Source organism: Podarcis gaigeae (genome assembly GCF_964106915.1).
Source record: "Podarcis gaigeae genome assembly, chromosome: 7".
In the NCBI taxonomy this organism is placed as follows: Eukaryota; Metazoa; Chordata; class Lepidosauria; order Squamata; family Lacertidae; genus Podarcis; species Podarcis gaigeae.
The window spans coordinates 46,300,910-46,320,446 of NC_139683.1; the positions used below are offsets into that span (position 1 = coordinate 46,300,910).

General features: G+C 39.2%; 1 protein-coding gene across 2 annotated transcripts; it reads right to left on the reverse strand.

Annotated features, from left to right (window-relative positions):
• Positions 1-329: 329 nt before the first annotated feature.
• Positions 330-18,122, reverse strand: THOC1 (THO complex subunit 1). 2 transcript variants are annotated; one of them, XM_083749615.1, is made up of 21 exons: positions 17,962-18,122; positions 15,980-16,053; positions 15,821-15,881; positions 14,283-14,349; positions 13,628-13,746; positions 13,239-13,287; positions 12,264-12,359; positions 11,865-11,947; positions 11,408-11,481; positions 10,474-10,582; positions 9,668-9,799; positions 9,265-9,365; positions 8,877-8,943; positions 8,595-8,645; positions 7,900-7,970; positions 7,171-7,269; positions 5,519-5,584; positions 4,473-4,556; positions 4,160-4,307; positions 3,448-3,526; positions 330-2,015 (listed from the first exon to the last, which is right to left on the reverse strand). In XM_083749615.1, the coding sequence occupies exons 1-21, from the start codon at positions 18,064-18,066 to the stop codon at positions 1,720-1,722; spliced, it is 2,031 nt and encodes a 676-aa protein (XP_083605741.1). In that variant the 5' UTR covers positions 18,067-18,122; the 3' UTR covers positions 330-1,719. The 2 variants fall into 2 exon arrangements, with proteins under 2 accessions (XP_083605741.1, XP_083605742.1); XM_083749616.1 differs by lacking the exon at positions 3,448-3,526.
• Positions 18,123-19,537: the final 1,415 nt, after the last annotated feature.

Sequence of the window (19,537 nt, forward strand, 5' to 3'; positions counted from 1 at the left end):
TACATTATAAGCATGGAAAATAGTGTAGTGGAGTTTCTGGCAACAGGAAAATAGTGTAGTGGAGTTTCTGGCAACAGAAACCAGCGGTGCCCAGCAAACCTAGGTCTGACAACTTTCTAGGATTTGAATTGATTCAATGTGTTTGGTGAACAGTAAGGGATCTACAGGAAGCCACTGATTTCATGCAGGCAGTATTGGTCTGTTTGTGTGTAAGCTGGCTTTTTGTTTGATCATGGTTAGGCCCAAACTTGATTAGCTACAGCAATGGCACTGTATTTGGTCAGGTATATAAGCATACCTAGGGAATGATGTGAAAGCAAATACATTCCTTATAAGAAAGCACACTTTATAATTTATCCACAGAGAGGCGCTATGATACTTAGAGTAATATGAACATATTAAGTGTGGTATTTCACAACTTCAGCAAGGCAAGAGCAAGCATTTTCTGGGAAAGTGCATCATCGACTTGACCCATAAGAACATTTCATGTTTAAATCCTGGGGGTTCTTCCATAGCTCAGCTCATCTTTTCACACTGCATCACAAAAGGCGGGACAAAATGATCTGCTAAAGCACTAATTTGGTAAGCTTAAAGGGGAATCCTAATCAGCCTCTTCATATTGTGATCCTTTTCTGGGCATATTTTAAATTTTGTTGCAGTGAGAAGGCCTAGTAGCTCTGAAGTCAGAATATCTACAGCGGGAACAGAAACTAACAGAATGCCAGTTACCAGGAATTGACAAACCTTAATGAGCCAGACCCATAAACATGTATTGCCCTTCACTGTACATCTATACTGTATCCTATATCCCACAGAGACTTTGTAGGACCTAGCACTCTAAAACAGCACTACAAAAGCCCAAGCCAAAACTGAACATCTAGTTATAACACTGCTATCAACAGGAGAGACTTCCACTACAATGAAGTACCTTAGAATGATCAGACACTTGCTGTATATAAAATAGGTCTTCAAACGGTCATAATTTCATGCATAAAACACTACAAGCATAGAATGATCATTCATTAAGATTATTAAAAAGCTATTTCCATGGCCTTAATAAGTAACCAGAGTAATTCAGCATGCTGCTCTCCTACTGTTTTGGCTTACACTTATCAAGCCCAGCCAACGAAGCTCTCAAGAGGTAGTGAGAATTTTAGTCTACACATTTGAAGTTTGCAAAGAATGATCTAGAGGCAGCTTTCTCTTGTGCATCATTTCCATACAGAACTAGGGGCAAGGGCAAGGTGAGAGACCAGGGAGATACCATTCTATCAGTATTATATTGGGACCACTTTGAAACAGCAGTACAGTTCTGTTCAGTGATTTCCCATTTGCTATAATACTAACACACGTTTACTGAACAGCCACCTAATTTTCACTAAAGGACGTTACAACATTTTTAGCCACATGTACATTGGGGAGGAATCCCTAACCAAGAGCAATCGTTCTCCAATCTTCATAGAATTTGAGCACTTAAGGCATCTCAAATTATGTAAGGACTATTTGTGTACTATGTCCCTTCACCACCCATATTCCATGGAAAAAGTCAGTAACCTTCCTATCTGCTTTGGAACAGCTCTAACAATTCATTTATTCCTGGAATTTCTAGACAGAAGGTTACTTTAAAATGTTTTATTGCTTACCAAATTAAACTGATCTATCAAATGTTGGGTTGTTACTTAGCAACAACAGCTTCTTTTTCCTTGTTTAACACCTATTTTAGCTGTTGTTTTCGCTATCGTTTGTTAGGCTTTCTGCAAGGTCATTTAATCCAGCTTTGTTCAATGCAGTAATCAGATTTTCCATTGTAGCGTGGATCCCTTCTTGGTCTTGCCAAGTAACAAGCAGCTGCTTAGCTCTCATCTTCACATCTTCACTATCTGATTCAATTTGCCTTATATCGGTGTCTTTCATTTCCAAATATGGGGCCAGAACATTCCAGTATTCTCCAAGCTTGTTAGCAAGCAACTCTATTTGTTCTCCTGTTACAAGTTTATCCCGTTGAGCATCTGGACCTAAAATCAAACATAAAAAAGAATATTTAGATAATAGCATTGTATAATGCTGCACTCAACAAACCTGTTTCTGAAAACTAACAGCTTGTTAGCATTTTCCAGTTTCAGTAAAGAATTATCCTTCTACATTCATGCTTCCAAGTTTTATTTAAATTCTACTATCTTAAAATCATATTACAGAAGGTGCATATAGACAGATCACTTGTTAGGCTACTTTTATATTCCCTGAAAGTGCAAACCTCAACCATTACTTTTAAGTCAATCTGTGATTTTAGACAGCTGTCTTAATTTACTAAGCATTGAAATTGCCCAGCTGATTTGCCTTTGTTTTGCAAGTTCAAAAGGAATCCCTAACTGCTCCAAAAGAAAGCTGCCTATTCCCCAGTGTTAATGACTATTGTTTATTGGTCACGTTCATTTACAATATATTTCGGAAACAGCCCTCAATGAAATGAAAACTGGATGGCCAAGGAGCGGGGAAAGGTTCACATGTAGCTGGTAAGAGACATTGTCAGGAAGGGGGTATTTGAACTTTTAAAAACAAGTAGGAGTGAGATACAGCAAAGGGAAAGGCAGATTTCTGCTGAAATAGAGAGGATGGGAAGTAAAATTAGTAAACAAAAGGAGAACAAAAGCTACCAAAATGAGAGAATGCAACAGAGCAGGTAAGTACATAAGCAGGATTCCACTGAGGGAACTAAAGCAAGGCTGATTTTTCAGTACTATTGTGGAGGGTGAGGGGACACTGATGAATAAGCATAGAAGACTTGCATGAAATTATAGCATGAATCAGAGAGCAAACTGGATATGAAGTGATCACATGAGGAAGGAAGTCATCATGCAAATGAATTTAATAAGAAACACAAAAAATAAGCAGACCAAAAGGTATGGAAAGGAACAATCAAGGATATGCCAAGCTTAGGGACAGACACTGATTCACAAATTGTGAGGCAGGAGATGGAACTGGAAGGATGGTCTTTGAAAACTAGCTTTAGAAGAAGAGGACAAATTCTCAAACTGACTTGCTTCAGGTGGAAATATATACCAATAGTTTTCATAGAACATAGCCGATGAGCGAGTTGAGCAACTGTTGACAAGGTGATGCTGTTTTGGAAGAAGAGAGTTTGCACAAAGGAGCTATGATAGATGCAGGGAAAAAACTTGAGGAGAGACAGTACTCTCAAGGTCTACTCATTTAACAAGCACAGACTATCCATCAAGAAGGCCAGGGTGAAATAAAGTATGAAGGATTAGGAGGCCCTGGTTTTGTGCCTTTGTGTGGCTCCTCTTTCTGAACATGGGACTTAAGCATTATTACTGCTACTCAGAAGCAGTAGACAGGATGAACTTGGGGGGAATGTGGGTCTGCTCACATACTCCTTTTACAACACGTGTTGAGGAAAATGGGAAAACCCCAAGAACACTGTCTTACTTTCATTGTTTTCCTTTAACAAAGCATCATTATCTTCCTCATCTTCATCCTCGCCTGTTTTAATTTCTTCGGAAGGAGGCTATAATGAGAGAACTAAATATCACCGAATGGATTTGTACTTAAAAAGAATTTGCTACATGGTGATTCCTGACCTACATGTAGCAGAACAGTTTAGAAAGAGACATTTGGAATTTATAAAGAAACCATACCTTGTTTTTATACAGATATCTATTCTAAAACTACTACTAAATATTCTTTTAAGGTACTGTAAATCAATGTTTCTATGAATTCCCATGCAAAACTGCTAAGAAGACAGAAATTACATCCCATTGCAATGAAAATAAATTCTTAGTAACTGGTTCCAAAAAATAATCACTCGCTCAAATTGACTTCCCAGAACTAACTAAAAGCTTCATTGTCAAGACAAATTCCAGTTCTCTTATTTTTTCCTGTATATTAAAAGGCCAAGAGTATGTCCAGCCCACAAGGCTGAATTCTTCCAAGGAAGATCATGAGCCAAAATAAAAGTAGACGTACGAAGCAAAAAGGATCCTTTAAACCCAAAATTCATGTCTCCCTCCTGATGAGAGTTCTTTTCACAAATGCTAAATGTTACAAAGACAAAACACACCATCAAAATCATCTGCTTGCAGTTTAAGGGCAGAGAGTTATAGGCATTTAAAGAGATAATCAAAGGTGTTTTACTACTTACAGGTAGTTCTTTAGCTAATTTGATGACCATGTTTTCGAGGTATTCTGGTAAACTCTTGAATTGCTGATTGGTTGGCTGGAAGAAGTGGGGGCTTCTACGTGCCAATAGCCGTAGTGCTCTCCAGCCGTAGTTAGAATTATTCACAACCCTGCCATCAAAGTCAGAATTAGTCTGCCATTTGGCATCTAGGAAAAAGGAGCTTGTTTTCTCAGCTTTGTTGTGCAAGCCAAACTATGTTTGAAGCAGATGAACAAATCAGTGCAACATGGATGAGAAATGTAAACGGCAATGAAAAATGATCTGCAGTACATACTTAAACTCTTTATCAACCATGTTTTCGGGATCTGCCTGTTCAATAGCCTCTTCAAAGAACTCTTCCAATGTTGGCATATATTCTCTAGAAAATAAAAGTCAGATTTAGTGTTTAACTTTCTAGACTGCCTTCATGTTTCCACATCTTAGTTGCAATTCCTTCAATATAAGAGTGGCCAACAATCAAATGAGAAAAAAATACTATTTTTTCTACTGTCATCAGCATTTTTGATGTAGGTTCTATTGTGGTTGAACAGCTCAGTGAATTGAAGACTTTTCCTTTTACTGTGATACAGCATATCTGAATCTGTGAAACATGCAAAAAGTATTCCATCCATAACAAAGCATCAAGAAATACTACTATTTGGATTAAATCCATGTTTGCAATTATAGGAACAAACATTATAGGTGAAATATCTAGCAGATGTCCTTTGTGATACCTCATGCCCTAATACCGGTAAGAAACTTACTGCAAGCCCCTTAATTATCTCCTCACCCTCTCTACATCAATTCATTCAAATCACTTCATGGGTATTCTGGCTTTCAGCTTTTAAAAACTGTTTTGAGGTTTTGTTTGTTTTACAATTAAATGGTATATAAATTCTATGAAATAAAATATGAAACAAAGAAATAATACAGCTTTCTCCAAGAAGCAGCTCCCATATGGGCAAGCCACCTTGAAAAACTGAAAGGCACAGTAAATAAAGTCAATTGACCTGCCTAGGACTTGACAAAAATCATTTTTTTAAAGAAGCAATGCTCCTTTTACAATATATATACATTAACAGTCCCAGGTTATAATCTGAAGGCACATAAGGCCACCATCTGACTGAAGCTAAGCAGGTCTGGTCAGTGCCTGGATGGGTGACTTAGAAACTACCTTGAGATCCATGGTGAACAAAACAGGATATAAATGTAATAAAAGAAAGTGAGCAAACAAACATTATTATAAAACTGCCATATTACTTTAGGATGTACCACTGGCCACAAGAGTTCCAACTGGTTTTATTATGGACCACCCTGCCATATTCTTTTCCTATGACTTACCGGGTCTCAGATTTACAAGCTTCCATGTTATCAGGGCATAAATTCCAGAGTCGAGTCAACTCTTCACTAAAATGAGAATGAAAAAGCAGGTCACTGCATTGTTATGAAGTGTGTTTTGATGAGCCAGATATTTTGCAAAGAGGGGCTTCTTCAAAGTGAAAAAAAGAAAAAGAAATTAATGGTCTAAAACACACACACACACACACACACACACACACACACACACACATTATTGTACCAAACTTCTCATGTAAGAAATCAGATCTAACACCTTTAAATTCCTATGTAGGAAACTTCAATACACACTGTTTCTGAAAGAGGCCCAAGTCTTAAGAAAAATTAAAATAGAGATAAAATGAACAGGAAATACTGTCAACAATTATGTATGGGCCTTGCACCTTGTTCTGTCAGTAGTCATGGTCTGCTATAAAAGCTGTGGCCCTTTTGCCCTCCAGATATTGCTGAACTACATCTCCCATCAACCCCAGCAAGCACGGCCAATGGCTGAGGACGATGAGAGTTGCAGTTCAGCAACACCCGGAAGGCCAAAGGTTTCCCACACTAGCACTATACGGTGACACTAGAGCAGGCATAGGAAAACTGGGCCCTCCAGATGTTTTGGGACTACAACTCCCATCATCCCTAGCTAACAGGACCAGTGGCCAGGGATGATGGGAGTCGTAGTCCCAAAATATCTGGAGGGCCAAGTTTGCCTATGCCTGCACTAGAGAGTTTTCTTTATTGCAGGCCACAGCTGTGGAATGCCCTTCCCCTGGAAATACAGATGGTAGAGATATTGATGGGGTTCCACTAGTATGTAAAAATGTGTGGTGCAATGGGTCAATGGCTGTTAACCAGAAGGTTGGTAGTTCGAGCCCACCCAGGCGCAGCTGTGAGCAGGATTCCTGCAATGCAGGGGTTAGACTTGACCCAACTCTACACTTCCATGATTTCATTTCCACGAGCATTCAAATTAAATGAGTAAGACTGCCCCCCCGGGCATTCTCATACTGCTGTACTCATTAACAGTTGAATTACTTGGTTTTTTTTTTTTTTAAATTAGAATTTATTTATATTAAGTACGTTAGAAAACATACATATTTACAACAACAAAAAAATACAAAAGAAAAAGAAAATACATATAACCAAGGAAAAAAATTAGAGAATACTTTGTCTCTTTTCATATTTACAGTTATTTATACCTCTATAAAATGCTATTCACAATAAAGGAGTGAAATGAAAGATATCAGAAAAAAGAAAAAAAGAACAAAGGAAAAATAAAGAAGTAAAGGAAAAAGATCATAGGTGACAATTTTTTAAAGTAGATAAGTATTCACTATGCATAGCCATTTCCCATCTATATTTATATTCAATTGTATAATTTCATCTTGTCCTTATCTACCTTAAATAAAGTGTTGTTTTTTAAAAAGGACTTGTTTTTTAAAAAATTACTTGGTTTGTTTAATCATTGTGTTTTCTGTTTTTCTGGGATCTTTTTAATGTGATGAACGGCAACCTAAAAATGTCAGAAATAAATTTATTTACTGACATTTATAATTTAACAAAACCTCAAAATAACCGCTTTCATATCATTAAGTGATCTATAAAAGATTACAGATATATAGATGATGAACTATAAAGGTTTAACATACTTCCCCATCAGAATTTTTCTGTTAGGTCCTTTCCCCAGGAAATCTTCAGGAACTGGTCTCTTTCTCACAAAGAGTCTTATTGGCTTGGGATCAGTTGGTCTGCAGAACAGATATGCTAAGGTTAACAAGCAGAATGGTGCAAAGATGTACAGCTATTACCTGTTCTACTTGGGCAAATAATTGTGTTTCATTTTTATGTTAAAATGCCAACCCAAGCTCCTTAGACATTTTCCTTAGCTGTTCTTCAAAATCTCAAAGCAGAGGTCCGTAAAATGACAAGAACCTACCAAGGTTATGTATCATGGGTAGACAAACTAAGGCCCGGGGGCCAGATCCGGTCCAATCGCCCTCTAAATCTGGCCTGTGGACGGTCCGGGAATCAGCATGTTTTTACATGAGTAGAATGTGTCCTTTTATTTAAAATGCATCTCTGGGTTATTTGTGGGGCATAGGAATTCATTCATTATTTTTTTAAAAATTATAGTCCGACCCCCCACAAGGTCTAAGGGTCAGGCCCCCTGCTGAAAATCTTGGCTGACCTGTTATGTATCCGGGGGGGGGGGGGGAGCTCCCTGATATGAATTTGTTTCTAAATAGTTTAATACAGCACAACCTGTTTATTAGCTTGAAAACCTTTTATATAAACACAGGTATAACAAGAAGATGAAGCCTTGAACCTGAATGTTGATCCGATATAATACAATCTCTAAACAACGTTTTTGAACTTACCTTTCCTTCACAAAACTTGGGCAACCTTCGTTTTTCCATGCATTCCAGTTCTCTTCAGTGTTTAATATGTGCTATAAGAGCAAAAACAAACTAATGTGTCAGTGTGAGTTACTGTCACCTTCAGTATTAGCATTCTTCATTTAAAGAAATCTGCATTATGAATGTATCAGGTATCTAGGGTAGAGGTCAGAGTAGAAATACAATCTCTGTTTACTTCTGACAGTGGGAAAAGGTAATCTTTTTTTAATATGGGTCGGATTCAGAATTCTGTTCTATTCACAGGACACTCTTGCTAGAGGAAGAGTGTGGGAAGAAAAAAATTGCCAATTCCCCCTTCAGGCTCCTTAGTTCAGCAAAAATCTGCTCTAATTGAGGGACCTGCTGGAAGAGTGTTGCTGGTGGCACAGGGACTGCCAGCCTTCACTTGATCACACTGCATTTCATAAATGGAAAGACCCTTCCATTCATAGAAGGGGATCTCTGTACCCAACCCCACACATATTCGTGCAACTTTGTCACAGTTCCATGGAGAATATCTTGTAGTTAGAGGGCAAAGTGCCAGCAGACATTATCAGTAAGCAAGCATCAGTATGGCACTTGAAACTGTCATTTCACTGTTTTGACGAAAACCCCATTTAAGTGGATGGTACTCATCTAAAATTTTATTCAGTTCTATTTATGAAGAGGTCACTCACCTCTACCATTTTTGAGAATCTCTCTCCATCGGGAGGATTTTCTGAAAGAAGCTGTTACCAGATGTCAAAGAGTTAGCCAAAGGTTGCAGCATCCAAAGTTAGGACTGCAGCTTCAGAAATATCATAAATACAAAGTAATATATTTTGGTTTCTAATTATCCAAATTGTGCTTCACAATCTAAATAGCTTAACCAAACTTGATTTTTTCAAATGTAACAAAACAAAAACAAAACCAAAACTGACCAACTTGTACATATATTGCCCGCAGTCTATATCACTGACCTGGTAAACTAATTTTGTAGTATCTTCAATCCACAGAGACTGCTCATCTGTCAAAATGTAGTTTGAACTAGAAAGCAAGCCATCACGTATGTCAAGAAGACTGATGTTCCACATATTTCAGTTAATAATTTGAGTATTAACGATTCCCACCCCCATGGTCCCTGAAGAGCTATTCTGGAAGGTTCATGGACCCACCAGAAATGGATGTGAGGGACTGCTGGCAGCTGCAAGGGAAAGGAAGTATTGGTGAAAATGCCCACCTCCTAGATCACAGTTCCCTCCTCCATAATGGGGAACAATTAAAAAAAGTTTCTCAGGGATTTTATACGGTTAAAAATAAAGCATAAAAAAAAATCAAATTAGTTCAAATTTAATAATACTAACCTACCTTTTAAATTTCACCTGTCCCTTTAGATACTGAAATAATATTAAATACTGCAATAGGATGTGTCGGCGGAAGTTGCTGTCACTCAGCTGTAAATCCATTAACTGAAAGAAAAGATGCACAGGTGGATAGAAAGCCTCCTGCAATGTATTTTACAACATAAATAGAAATACAGAGCGGTAAAAGTTAACCAGGGGCCCAACAATGCAGGATGGGTAGTATCCTATATCAGTTCTACTCAAAGCAGGCCCACTGAAATTAATGATAATTTCAACAGGTCTACTATGAATAGAACTTAGTTGAAGACCACCCAAGATTCCAACTAATTATTCCCCATTGGTAAGGTAACACTCCTTTGCCCACAAAAGCTAGTTTTCATGCAAGTTGAGAACAACAAAGACAATACCTTCTCACTTGTGAGGAATTTAGCAAAGTAAACATGCTCCCCGCCAGCTTTCAGCTCTTCCAATTTCTTTCTCGACGCTTGGGTGTCATCCAACTTGTAGCTCTTAAAGACAGCCAATACTTCTTCAGAGTACTTGTTAAAATTGAAAAAAATAAAATGCAATATTTAAGGACAATCACATCCACAAATCAGACCTGAAATTTGATATGCAAAATGCTGATCTACTGATGCTCCTTTGCAGAGTCCAACTTTAACATTTATCTACCATATTTTTCGCCCCATAGGACGCACCTAGATTTGGGGGGGGGGGGGGAATAAAGGGAAAAAATTATCCCCTCCCCCAGGCGTGGGGCTGGAGGAAGCCCCAGCTTCCCCCGACCCCAGCCCCTAGAACGGGAGCCAGAGCGATGCCGAAGCTGAGCGCAGCTTCGGCATCACTCTGGGAGCTTGCGGGGCTGGGAGGATAGCTTCCTGAAACCCAGAGAGCGAGAGGGGTCGGTGCGCACCGACCCCTCTCGCTCTCCAGGCTTCAGCGAAAGCCTGCATTCGCCCCATAGGATGCACACATTTCCCCTTCATTTTTGGAGGGGAAAAAGTGCACCCTATAGGGCGAAAAATACGGTACTTTGTCAAACACTATTACACAGCCTGGTGTCAGTTCATTTATCAAGGACCTACACGTCCTCCAATGATATATGCCACCATCTATCAATACCGTTGTTTACACAGGTCAAACAGGGCAGTTACACAGCAAAGAGAGTGTGCACAAAACAGACCTTAGAGAAAAAATAGTCACAAAGCATTACCTTCAGAAACGTTTTCCACGAAAGCTTTTCGTAACACTGCACTGGATTCCGAAAGTAATCTTGAAGTGACCAGAACTTTCTATACAGGTTGTAATCTATTGGAATGGAACTAACAAAATATTTAACATATAAACTCTCACACACTTCTGCTTATTCCTGAAGATACATTCATTTATCATTTAAATTTATACCCCACATGAGGTGCCCAATTAGAATGCAGGCAGGAAATTTGTCCAATTTCCCTCTTCAACTCAATAGAATTAATGTGAAAGACATTAATGGTAAATGGTAAATGCCTCTCTGTCAAGAATCCCCTTTTAGAAAATGCTGTATATAACTAAATAAAGCCCATCTAGTGGCTGTGGAATGTCTCTAGTGAACGATGACATTTTTAATTAAGAAGCTACAATGTTGTGAATTCTCTATTTTTAAAAAATCTTGCACACCTGAAGGAAAGCATTATTTGCCTCTGCTATGCTTACTAGTTCTATCTACACTTCTCATTTGGTTCCTTAGACATGCGAGCAAAGACTTGATAATCCACCAATACAGCTCCAATTTTCAATTGTCACAAAACAGTGGCAGAGGACACTCTTGCAACCATTTAAGTCAAAGCTAGATATATTATATTAATGAATACCAAGCTAATCAAATTAACTGCATTACGTATATCACTAGCCACCCAGAAATATTTTCCACTCCAATACAAGTTAGTTGGATGAAACTGTTTATAAACATTATCCTGATAAGAGGACATGAAATCTGTAGCCCTCCAGAGGTTTCCGGACTACAACTGGGACTTATGGGAGCTATAGTTCCTCAATAACTGGAGGACCAGGGGCTCCTCACCCCTGCTCTAGCCACATAAGATATTTCATGCATTTTCCTCCCATTTTAGAACAAACCAATGGCTTAAATTGGTCTAAGAGCTTACCAACTTGTAGGAGCTTCATCATCTCCCATCTCACCTTCCTCTACATCCATCCCTTCATCTCTCTCCTCAACATGCTGAAGAGAAAGAGGGCATTTAGAATTAATAATGCTGAAAAAGGGCTTTGTACCAGAAAATTAGATGCAGATTAAATATTAAAATATTCTTTATCACTGGAATTCTAAGTAATTAGTAAACTACGCAAAGAGCTCAGATAGGACACAGCAATTTCCTCCACCTTGTGCCGTCTCCCCTTAAGACTCTAGTTCAGAAAAGCGCTAAAATTTAAAACCGATACTTAAAATAAATTATCTTCACATGTATATTAGTAATTGTTTGCCCTCTTTTGAGAGTTGCATGTGTATTTGTTCAGTATATAGAAAGTAGAGTGCTATTTTATGCCTTGTTCTGCAGGTATCCCACAGAATGGAAAATATAATAGAAAAAAAAGATGACCCACCTTCTGTCCAAGGGTGCTGTCTTGCTCACTGGTATTATAAACTGTGATATTTTCCAAATTAAATTGACTTTGCAAATTAAGCCCTGTAGAAAAAAGGATGCACATTAAAAGCCAAGAACAACAGAATTATACCCAAAACCCAATAAGACATTTGTAACTCGCATATGTCAATTTACAGAGTATAAGATATGATGTTTCTCATCAACAGCATAAAAAACAATAATTGTACTTTAGCTACAATTAAACAAGACAGGAAATGTCTACCATTACCACTTCAGAGAGTTCCTTGGCTAAGGCAGGCTACATAACTAAACAGATTACAAGCATAATAAAATTAGAAAAGAACTTCCATTTTTCTATTTGAGTATGTTTATGTCATTATACACTAACAAATCTCACCTGATTTTTCTGAAAGTGGAAATAATCTAGCCAGGAATAGCTGGATTCTTCCACAGAATACTGTATTTTGGGATTTAGACAATCGTCGCAGGAGGTCTAAACAAAGAGATAAATAAGGAGAATATGTTTTTTATCTTATCATGGCTGCAGAATTTTTATAATCTCTCATGGGCAGACTGTGGTATGTTAAGGACCTGATAAATGTCCTACAGGCAACCAACGTCTTCACTTCGCTCGCATGGCTAACTAAGACTAATAGTGGAGCATAGCTTCCCAGCCAGGGCAAGAGCGCCCAGGCGTGTCCAGGGGCAGGGCTTTGGAGCGCAATGTGAGGAGGATGCAACAGGCGAGGGCTCCCACTATGCCCTGGCTGAGACTGCAGTCCTAACTGCAATGAGAAGCAAGCCCAAACAAACTCACTAGGAACTACTTCTGAGTAATCATGCAGTAATTCTCTGAACTTCGAATACACACACAATACTAATACCCTGTTTCAAAGAGTTCAAACTGAAGCACATGTCTGGCTGCAACGTGCAATAGCTTTTTATCTTTAATTGTATATTATTATTATTATTATTATTATTATTATTATTATTATTATACCCCACCAGTCTGGCCAGGATTTCCTCAGCCACTCTGGGCAGCTTGCAGCATATCTAAAAAATTGTAGTACATCAGACATTAAAAACTTCCCTAAACACGGCTGCCTTCAGATGTCTTCTAAAAGTCAGATAGTTGTTTATTTCCTTGACATCTGATAGGAGGGCATTCCACAGGGTGGGTGCCACTACCAGGAAGGCCCTCTGCCTGGTTCCCTGTAACCTCACTTCTTGCAGTGAGGGAACTGCCAGTAGGCCCTTGGGGTGGACCTCTGGACTGTTTAAATGTAGTTGGCTTGGAGACGAGTGAAGTTTCGATGAACTGCACTGAAAGTTGTGCAAACTGGGGATGAAGTGGAGAAACAAGACTACTCACCATTGCACATTCTCAGCAAGTAATTCTTTCCTGCTGAATAAAACGTGTTCTAAAAATAAAGTGCCAAAAGGATGCAATCAGTTAACATTTTAAGTAAGAAGGTTGGAGGTTACACTGATACTGTAAATAAATTCACTTAACTGTAGAAGAAGAACAGTCACTTTATATCAGGCCTAGCCCAGAGCATGCCCCACACGGGGCGCAACAGTAGTGCCCAGCACTACCTTCTAGGATCATCCTTCCAGAAAGGAAGAGTTATTGCTTCTTTCTTTTCTTTCTTGCAACTAATGGCTTAACAAAGCTATATATCACAGGTATATATTGGAAAGCAATACAGAAACCCAAAAATCTTCTAATAAACAAATCTATCCTGGAACAATAATACTTACAGATTTCCATGTAGTTACATTCTTTTCCACAAAGGTGAAAATTCTATCACATTGATCCAAAGGAAGGCAATCCAAAACATCTCCCAAGAGGACAAAAGGGGTTGATGCAGTGCAGATACCTTCATGGGTCAGAATACATTAGCTTCAGAAATTTGTAAGAGACTTGCAATTTGTTTATGTTGAAAGACTTTTCAATTCAATGTACACGCTAATCAAAATATCTTTTACTCGATTTACAGGTGCAATTCTTTAAATCTAGTCTTACAGCCCAAGTCTCTCTCTCTCTCTCTCTCTATATATATATATATATACCCAAAAGTAAGTCCCACTGTCTTCAGTAATGCTTACTTCCTAGCATATTTAGCACTGCAGCCTTAGAAAACAGTAGACTTTCAAAAGCAATTTCAGTTCAGTTGTTGTCAAATAGGAATAAAAAGCTAGTAGTAATTACTAATAGAAAAACTTGGTATCAAGCCACTCAGTGTCCCCTCCTCACAGAAAAAAACAAACCCAATTGGCTGCACGATGCCAGAACATTACAAAATATTATTTAAGGAGTATTTAAAGCAGGGGTTTTAATTATTTTATTCTATTTTATTTATTGTAAGCCACCTGTAAATTTTATAAACAAGCAGAAAAACTGTTCCACACTCACCTTCTGTAACCCCACTAATAACAAGTGATATGATAGCCAGGACATTTTCACAGGAAGCTTGGTTTATCTGAACAAATATAGTACAAAGTAAACGTTACTTTACAGGTGAAAATCCACTAAAAACCAACAGCCACACCAGCACATTGTCAAGAAACAACATTAAACTGTGACAATGGCTTAGAGCAGTCTTTCCAAATGTGTTACCCTCTAGATGCTTTGGAGCACAACTGCCATTAGTCCCAGCCAGCATGGCCAATGGTAAAGGATGATGCAAGCTGATGTTCAGAAGATCTGAAGGGTAACACATCCGGAAAGGCTGACTTAGACAAAAGCAAGTGAAGCAGGACTTAAAGCTCACTAGTAACAATGCAGGTTTCTCCAATACATGTATAGTCTGCTTAATTATTTACATTTCTAAGCAGCATACATAAAAACAATTTTAAAAATCATAAAACTGAACACTACTTTAAAATGCCTCCTTAGTCGTGTGCCTGATGTTCAGCAAGGAGAAAATTTCACAGGCTTGGTCCACTACACTGAATGTACAACTTCTAGTAGTTACAAGCCATGCATCTGACCCATGAGGAACCACCAACAGAGACTCCCCACCCCCCAAAAAATCTCAGTGATTGGGCCAGGATAGAGGGGATCAAGCATTCCTTAAGATAACCCGGACCCATTTTGTAAAGGGCCTTGTAAATGAATTCAAGAACCTTGAACCCTTCCTGGTAACATATGAGTAACCTGAGGAAGCCTTTAAGCACCACTGTTATGCACTGGCAGTAGTCTTTCCCTGTCACTAGTATAGCTGCAGCACATTGCACCAGTTGAGGCTTCTATACCAGACAGCTGCACATAGGCTGCATTGCAATAATCAAGTCTTGTGGGCCCTGCAACATTGAAGAGGGCCCTCAGGAGTGACTGTATCAACAGCTGTCTTCATCTGCCCACCCCACAACAAGACCAGGGCCTCAACAGGGTCCCCAGCTCCATCCCATGTGAAATCCCCCAGAGAAGTCAGGAACCTATCTGGTTCCATTGTCTCTTGGTGAAGACCATCTGATTGGTTTCCTCACTCCCTCAAAGTGGGGCTGCTACCAGAACTCCAAACTTCACCAGAAAGTGTTCCAATCCTCACAATGGGGTTATGACCACCCCTCTCCCCACTAGGGACAAGGACCAAATCAAGAGTATGCCCTGCTCTGTGTTGAGTTGGTGACTATCTGGGACAGTCCTGTGGTTGCCATGGAAATCATGTGATCTTGAGCTAGCCCTGAAGCAACCTCAACATGGATGCTGCAGTTGTCCAGGACCACAGTCCAGGTTTCCTCCAACACAACACCAAGAAATTATAGTTTTTGGTTCTTCAAAAAGATCAATCAAAGCATTGAAGGTTCAACTGATTTGGTGACTTCCCTTGGTGGTCATATTTTTCCTGACGTATCAGAAGTAATAGGTATTATACATTTTTTACTTTGAAAGGAACCATACACTTTCTGCTGACAGTGATATGTAGAGTTACAACAAGTAGTACTCACAATTTCTTCTTCCAAGGCAACTCTGAAAGCTTGATCCAGGGTAAACTTTTTTTCATTTTCACTACCAGAGGAGAAAAGCGTTAAGACTATTTTGCCAAAGTCTTCCATATCAACATAATTAAATACATGTTAGGAAAGAAAAAGCAAACTAAAGGTTACCTTCCAGGTATCTGGCTGAAGGCACTCAATAAAGGTTTAATAGTTTTGTTCTTAAGTGCATCTCGAGTTGAGTTCTGAGAAGAAAATGCAAGTGGGGAAGATTAGGTTTTTAAAGTAGTATTCCTGTTCAATACTATGTGTAAATCTATATCAAAATTAATTTATAACCCACCTTTCTTGCATGATGGTATTTAAGATAGGTAACATATGGTTCCCGGGCACAAATCAGAACTGCTTCACTTTAGCAAAGTTTATGCATCGGGGCCTTCTCACCACAACCATGGATAACAGGGATTTTAAAGTTCCATATTTACTTAGAATTTAATTGCTCTAGTACTTTAAGTCCAAGACTTTACACATATGAAAACATGCTATACCTCATATTATTAGAATACAAGTTCAAATTATAATTGAATATATTCAGTACAAGGAAAGGATTCATTACTTATGTACACTCAGACCATAAAAACTTCTTGGGTCATTCCAAATCAAATGATCAAACTTCTAATGGTTTTTTGGTTTTTTTACCTTGTGTCATTTTCTTAACATTTTGTACACTTGTTGAACGATCAAAACTAAGTTTAAATCTAAAATTTAAACTGTTTATCCTATCCCCTTTTTGAGACAATCAGAAATAATAAATGTAAGCATAAAATGTGCCTCAAGGTTTGTGTATTCTTTTAAACGCTGCAAAAATGCATGCCCTTAGCCATGCAGTTTTGAAAACAGATATGGAAATGTAACATGATGGGTAAAGGTAAAGGACCCCTGGACAGTTAAGTCCAGTCAAAGGAGACTATGGGATGCGGTACTCCCATAAGCACAATCCAAACCATAGTTTCTCAGAAGAAAGCACTACATATTTAAGTATTATTTACTCTCAACCAAGTAGACTTAGGAGTGCATCCTTTCATCTCTGCAAATAACAAATGTGTTTTTGGTTGAATTGGGGCCAATTCACATGATTAAACTGGAATGTTTGGAGTGCAGACTGAATAAGTAAAATCAGGCTACAATCAAACAAAATCAGGCTACAATGAAATACTCATGTGACTACATTTTACCAGTGTATAACTCAATCTAAGCAAACCACCTGAAAGTTCCATTTTAGAATTAGAGATGAGATAATGAATTACAGTGATTAAACCGAATGTTAAACTTTTTAAACATATATTACATTCAACTGTTATACACGTCCCTCACTAGTTGTCTGTAGCACAAAACAGTGATTTGTATGAATGAACATCACCACAGGTCCAGCATGCTACTTCTATTTACACTCCTTTCTCCACACACCAATTAAAGGTGCAGAAACCCTCTCCCCTTGGGCATCTGGCCACCCTACTGGAAGCAAAATTTCGACATCTTCTCAAGGAGGACAATGTCGCCCTGTGGTGGGTTATCACCAAACAGCTGTTATTGCTTATATCCCACCATTCATTTCCACAATAAAGGTACGGGCATTGAAAACGAAGCTTAAAAACACAATTTCAAAGTGCAGAAGATATTAGCGTTAAAATGTGGTCGATACGAATGCAAGTGATGTCCCTCTTATTAATACTCAACGACCTGTTAGAACAAACAGGTCTGAAGCCTATGGCTTTGGGGGTGGAAAACGGTCAGGTAGAGAGGGAGCTCCGTAATAATACATTTTATTTATACCCCGCCCTTCCCAGCCCACGACGCCGCCACCGAGGGAAGCGACGTTCACCGAAAGTGCTACATTTCTAAACACATTCATTGGGCAGGAAACGCCACGGAATAGGACCGGGTGTGAGTGCGTCGTTTTTTCGGGGGGTGGGCATGCATAAAGCAGCGTGGGCTTCTCTCCCCCCGCCGCCAACCCAGTTCGTCCCCATCCATTCCGGATATAAGCGGGGATGAAAAGGGAGCTCAAGCGAAAAGGACAGGCGCTCGGGAAGCCCCAGCTCTCCGGAGTCGCCAGCGGCGGCATTCGCGCCCCAGCCCGCCTCCCCGCTCACCGTGAAACGCAGCCGCGCCTCAGGCAAGCTGAAGAGCGGCGGCGGCGACATAGCACCTCCTGGAAGAATCGGCGAACAACCGGCGGCCCGCTCTGGTGACGCCATCCCTTTGAGACTGCGGAAGTCCGAAGGCAGCCGCCAGCGCCCCCTCCTGCCCGGGAGGAGTCTTTTTAGCGCCGAGACTCGGAAGAGGAGGAGGAGCTTCAAGGATTCTGAACCACGTGACTGCTCTCTGCCTATTTAACTCTCGCATCGTCCCGCCTCGTTTTATTCTCAGTTTGTTTTGTGGTGATGGAAGTATGGCTCGCTGCCTCTCCACTTTAGTTTGATCTTTCCTATTCCTTCTAAGAAGCATTAGCTTTCTTATTTTCCTAAACCCAGAGTCCCAGCATGATTGTATCCAGGGGTGAAGTGTGCTCCTCCAACAGGGATTCTATATTCAGTTCTGCTTCTGCTGAAGTTGGACCTTTTATTTAGCTTTTTAAGAAAACATGTTTTGATATGTGCAATATCACACACACGTGTGCAATATCAAGCCCCAAATGTTGCAATTCAGAATGAGTGTGGGCTGCGGTACACTTGCACAACTAAACAAAGGATGACATGAACCATGTGGAGGGGAAATGGGTTGACCCAAGGTCACAATTTGATTCAACTGGAAGAAAAATAATTGATAGAGTGGGAATAGTGCACAAAAGATCACTAGCACCAGTTGGTTCTGTCCACATAATAAGGTTATTTCTTTAATTTGTATACTACCTTTTCAAGAAATGCTGGGTAAGTTAATGTAAAATAATGCCTTTCCAAATCCTAACGCCATGTTGGCAGAAACATGGGATTAAATGCAATCTTTCCACCTACAGTTCTACACACATTTTATTGGATTGCATTGTAATAATTTATTGTGGTAAAAATGTTCATTGATTTCTGGAGACTTTTTGATCTAGTAACTCAACGACCTAATTTTCCTGCTGCGTCTTCAACAGATGTTACAAATGTGTGTTTTTAGCAGACATTGGTGCACAGTGAGTCCCAGTCTGATGCAGTACTAATGTAGAGGAAATCTCTCTTACAGTGAAGAACTGGCGTGTTATATTTTGTATGAGCAACAATGCCTAGGTGTCACCTTGATTGATTCTGTGCAAATTTGTAAGAAAACCAAATAGGAAATTGTTCCTTTGGTGATACTACTGCATAGCTAGATGCTTTCATTTCCTTAATTCTCTGGAGACTGAACACTTCTTCTCACCAGCTTATGAAACCATGCAGATTCATCTTTAGGTAAGATCACTCTACACTACAGTATTTGTTTATTAAAACACATGGCACAACACAGTTGCCAGTACGGTGGGGTTGGGGGTTGGGGAGAGACTCACAAAACCTCTTTATTCCAGATTGTTTTTATGGTCTATTGGGAAGACTAAATGAAATGTTTCTTATTTTTGTTGACATTGCTATCCTCAGTGGTGCATGAAAAAATGGTAAAGGCCACTCTTTCATAACAACCCTATTTCTCCTTTTAACTCCCACTGCTCTTAAAAGAGCAGTGTTATGAGTATGTTATGAGTAACATATA

Coding starts and splice junctions, on each gene's coding strand:
- THOC1 (XM_083749615.1), bottom strand. CDS start 18,066: ATGGCGTCACCAGAGCGGGCCGCCGGTTGTTCGCCGATTCTTCCAGGA. Junction 3,527..4,159: donor AATTAGCTAAAGAACTACCT/GTAAGTAGTAAA, acceptor CTCTCATTATAG/CCTCCTTCCGAAGAAATTAA. Junction 2,016..3,447: donor GTTAAAGGAAAACAATGAAA/GTAAGACAGTGT, acceptor GTTTGATTTTAG/GTCCAGATGCTCAACGGGAT.